Source organism: Thamnophis elegans, chromosome 2, assembly GCF_009769535.1.
Source record: "Thamnophis elegans isolate rThaEle1 chromosome 2, rThaEle1.pri, whole genome shotgun sequence".
Lineage (NCBI taxonomy): Eukaryota > Metazoa > Chordata > Lepidosauria > Squamata > Colubridae > Thamnophis > Thamnophis elegans.
Genome location: NC_045542.1, coordinates 7,881,046 through 7,885,782, shown reverse-complemented (window position 1 = coordinate 7,885,782; position 4,737 = coordinate 7,881,046). Strand labels below are relative to the sequence as shown.

Below are 4,737 nucleotides of genomic sequence, written 5' to 3'. Positions count from 1 at the left end.
AGGGCCGGAGCTGCCACAGAGAAGACCCTCCCCCGGGTGGTAGCCAGATGGCATTGGCTGGTAGACGGAACCCGGAGGAGGCCTAATCTGTGTGATCTAATGGGTCTTTGGGAGGTAATTGGCAGCAGGTGGTCTCTCAAGTACCCAGGTCCAATACCATGAAGGGTAGACCATTCTCTCCTTGAAATTTTCTAAGGCGCCTGTAAAATTAGCTCCCACTGCAAATAAAAGCTTAAACACAAGAATCCTTGTAGTATTATATGTGACAATTACCTTTTTAATGATTAATGTTCTGCAAGCACATTATCCTCCACCTAAATAGCTAAAGGGGGGGGAGAGAGAGAGAGAGAGAGAGAGGACGTTCTTCCTATTCCTTCCTTTTTCTCTGAGTATCTAATGGCAGTTTTTACTTCCCTAAAGTTAATCAAGGCCAAAGGAAAAGACGGTAGTTCTCTCTAATTCAATGTTTTGCTGATTAGCTCACTTTGCAAGAAAGCTAACAAGGTTCTAAAAAGGATTATGGCGTAAAGATAACATTAAAAAATGACACTTGGGAAGGGATAATCAACCTAAGACTAATCGTGTACCATAGCAGTGTTCTAATTCAGTGTTTCTCAACCGCAGCAATTTTTTAAGCTGCGTGGATTTCAACTCCCCATGCTGGCCGAGGTAATTCTGGGAGTTTATATCTACACAGCTTAAAGCTACCGAGGTTGGGAAATTCTGTTCTAATCCTCTGCACGCTGGGAGGAGAGTTGAACTCTGCTCCTAGAAGCTTTTAACTTGGATTTTTGCTTCTAATTGCAAAACCACTTCTAGCCCATCCTTCTTGATAAAACCAGGGTATCCGCCAACAATTAAGAACAGTGCATAATTTAAACCATCACAGTGACTCCAATTTGTCCTTGGTCGTGCTTCATTTCCAAAGAATTAAATGTTTTGGTTCTTGAGACAAATAATACATCCATCCCCTGCCTGCCTGCTAATATCTGTCCTACCCTGATTTTGCAATTCTTGCAGTGAGGCCTGTTCTGGAAAACTTCCTTGAGACATGGTGCTCCTGGGAAATCATCCCCCTGCTTGAGGCAGTCACTCACCTGCTCTTTACTCCAGAAGGGGCAATTCCAAAATTCATATTTCAATAGTGACAGCTCCAAAAGGCGAGGAAGTTGCTCTGAAGATTGGAGGTGAACGATAGGCTGGGATTGTCTATAAGCAGTGTGTAAGAAAGTTATGCAAATTAACTGCTCTCTTCCTGGTAATTTTTCCCTATTTATTAGTTATGGAAATATGTAGAATCCTAGTAATGATATACCCCCCCCCCGTCCTCCTTTAAATGCATGATTGCAATTTGAATACTAGGTGGTATTCCATCAGTGGTGGGATTCAGCCAGTTCGCACCCATTCGGGAGAACCGGTTGTTAACTTTCTAAACAGTTCGGAGAACCAGTTGTTGGAAGAAATCTCATTTTGTTTTTTTCCACTTTGCAGGGCTAATCCTGTAAGGAAGGCAGGAAGGAAACATTCTGGTGTTGTTTCTAACCTAATCTTTATTGCCCTGCTTACAGAAACTGCCTCTCTGGTTAACCCTTATGACATTGTAACAGCTAAGGCGAAGCGCCCATCAACGTGATGTTGAGTTGGCCACGCCCACCCAGTCACACGACCACCAAGCCCCACCTACCCCGCTGGTCATTAGGGCAAAGAACCAGTTGTTAAATTATTTGAATCCCACCACTGTATTCCATCCATTCAAGAATTACAGGCTGCAAGTAAACACATATAGCAGAACTGGAGCAGACGTTTTCATAAGGAAAATAATTCTTTGAAAGCTCAGCTCAGTACGGAGAAAAGCAGATGAGGTGGAGGTTAACTCTTCTCCAGTCACAGCAACCTTTCGCCAACGAGTTTAATACAGGTTTTCACCAGTAAATTCTGAATATGTTTAGGAACTCAGATTCAGGGGAAAGAGTAACAGCCCCACCCTGTGAAATCTTTGTTCCAAATTGTACCCACTAGATCAGTGTTTCCCAAACTTTTGACATATGTGTACCCCTTCTATAATTTTCGTAACGCTGAGTACCCCTCATAAAAAACGCTGAGTACCCCTCATAACTACATAAAAAAATGTAGTTAATGATTTTCACGCTTTCATCCAGAACTTTCTGTAGATCAGCGGGCATCTTACGTGTTGCCAAAGCCTCTCTGTGTATGCAACAATGTGTGGATATGACATTTGGAGCAACATTTTGAATTCTTGCAACGAGTCCTTTATTAATTCCAACCATACTTTTTGCTCCATTTGTGCTTATTCCAACACATCTATTCCAATCAATTTTGTTCTCTTGCATAAATGTATTCATAACATTAAAGATTATCTTCTCCTGTTGTGATATTCCCACGTGATCCCCACCAAACTCCGGTGCAACGCGTACCCCCACCAAACTCTTCCCGTACCCCTGGGGGTACGCGTACCACACTTTGGGAAACACTGCACTAGATCTGTTCACACACACACACACACACACACACACTCTCCTGACCAAAAAAAAAGCTTTAGCCAACTCACAACCTCTCTTCCTACCTTGCCAGGTAGACTTTGAAGATGTGATCGCTGAGCCAGAGGGAACCCACAGCTTTGATGGAGTGTGGAAGGCCAGCAACACCACCTTTACCGTCAGCAAGTACTGGTGCTACCGGATTCTCTCAGGGGTGCTGGGCCTGCCCCTTGCCTTGCTCTGGGGTTTCCTCTTTGCCTGTGTTTCTTTCTGCCACATCTGGGGGGCTATGCCTTGCATCAAGAGCTACTTCATAGAGGTGCAGTGCTGCGGGCGCTGCTATGCCTTGTGCATACGTACCTTCTGCGACCCTCTCTTTGAAGCAGTAGGGAAAGTTTGCAGCGACGTCCGAGTGGCCCTGCGCAAGGAACATGCAAAGGACTGAGGCCTCTCCTTTGGATCAGGAACAGGATTCTGGCTTCGTTTTTCCTCCCCTTGACCCACTCAGATGGGACAGTAGCTCAGCTGGAATCCTGAGTCGGTTGACTGATGGGCGGAAACAATCTGGCTGATGGATCTTCCCCTTGAATTCCTTGCCCCCAAGAAATTAATCCACCTCTTTTTGATTAAGGTGGGAAAAATAAACAAACAAACAAAAAAAAAAACCCTGTACTCAAAATCAGTGTTCCTCAACCATGGCAGCTTTAAGATGTCTGGACTTCAGTTCCCAGAATTCCCCAGCCAGCCAGCCATACTCCAACTTCAAGAAGTCCACACATCTTAGCAGTAGCAATAGCAGTTAGACTTATATACCGCTTCATAGGGCTTTCAGCCCTCTCTAAGCGGTTTACAGAGTCAGCATATTGCCCCCAACAACAATCCGGGTCCTCATTTCACCCACCTCGGAAGGATGGAAGGCAGAGTCAACCCTGAGCTGGTGAGATTTGAACAGCCGAACTGCCGAACTGCAGTCAGCTGAAGTAGCCTGCAGTGCTGCTTTTAACCACTGTGCCACCTCGGCTTAAAGTTGCAAGATTGAGAAACACTGCTCTAAATTCCCCTCCCCATCCATCTCTCTCTCTCTCTCTCCCTTCCTTCCTTCCCTCTCTCACATACACACACACAAACACGTATCACAACATAGTGGCAAGTTCTTCTATACAAGTCCACTTGTGGAAATAAATAACTGTGCAGGACTGCTGTAAAAGTTTTGTATAGCAAGGCTTTCTAGCAGCAGAATAGGACAATTTGCCAACTTACCGCAGCCAACTTGCCATGCCATGACCTGTGGGTCGTTTCAGCATCATAGCCTCCACATTCTGGGCACATTCTAAATGTGCCACAATCACAGTGTGTCCAGAATCTCCCAGCAGCCTGGCTGCGGGATGTTTTGAGTTGCCCCTTCCACAGTACATTGAGGCAGCCGATGGGGATTAGAGCTATCCTATCCGGGATACAAAATTCGAATACTGCCTTAAATTGGAACAAGATGATAACATTGTCCTAGGAAGGCATTACAGAGATGCTTTGAGTACAGCACTAAAGCCTCGTGACCCGTCAAAACCGCAGTAGACAAAAGCGCGCTCGACGAAAGCGCGTACCTGACGTCATCAGCAGCGCGACGAAAAAAATTAAAAATAAATTAAATTGAAATTAAAATAAAATTAAAGCAAGCCGATTCACATAAAGGTAAGGGTTAGGTTTAGGGTTAGGGTTAGGTTAAGGGTTAGGGTTAGGTTTAGGGTTACGTTAAGCGTTAGGGTTAGGTTTAGCGTTAGGTTAAGGGTTAGCGTTAGGTTTAGCGTTAGGTTAAGGGTTAGGTTTAGGGTTAGGTTTAGGGTTAGGTTTAGGGTTAGGTTTGGGGGGGTTAGGGTAAGGTTTTCGCTTTAATTTTAAATTTACCGCTCACAGCGCGATGTTTTCGTCGCGCTGTGATGACATCACATATGCACTTTCGTCAAGCGCGCTTTTGTCTACCGCGATTTTGTGGTGGAACCCTAAAGCCTTACACCTCAATCTCTCTCTCTTGAAACTCACTACATTACGGTTTTCTGCCAACACATTTCATGTCATCACTATGGTAGCTTTCTTTGAAATCAGTTTGTGGGCACAACATTTACTCAATCAGTGCTGCCCTTTCTTAAACCTTAATGCCAACTGCTACTTCGAAACGAAAACGGACAATTTTCTAAAATTATAAAAGATATTTTGCATTTTATGACAATAAAACCCAAGCAAA

General features: G+C 44.4%; 1 protein-coding gene across 1 annotated transcript in view; it reads left to right on the top strand.

Moving 5' to 3' along the window:
• The window catches only part of LOC116504343 (caveolin-3-like), a 7,685-nt gene extending 4,444 nt beyond the window's left edge, over window positions 1-3,241 (top strand). The window contains exon 2 of the mRNA XM_032211306.1: window positions 2,593-3,241. Coding sequence (XP_032067197.1) covers window positions 2,593-2,943 — 351 coding nt within the window. The 3' untranslated portion in view covers window positions 2,944-3,241. The remainder of the gene's footprint in view (window positions 1-2,592) is intronic.
• Window positions 3,242-4,737: the final 1,496 nt, after the last annotated feature.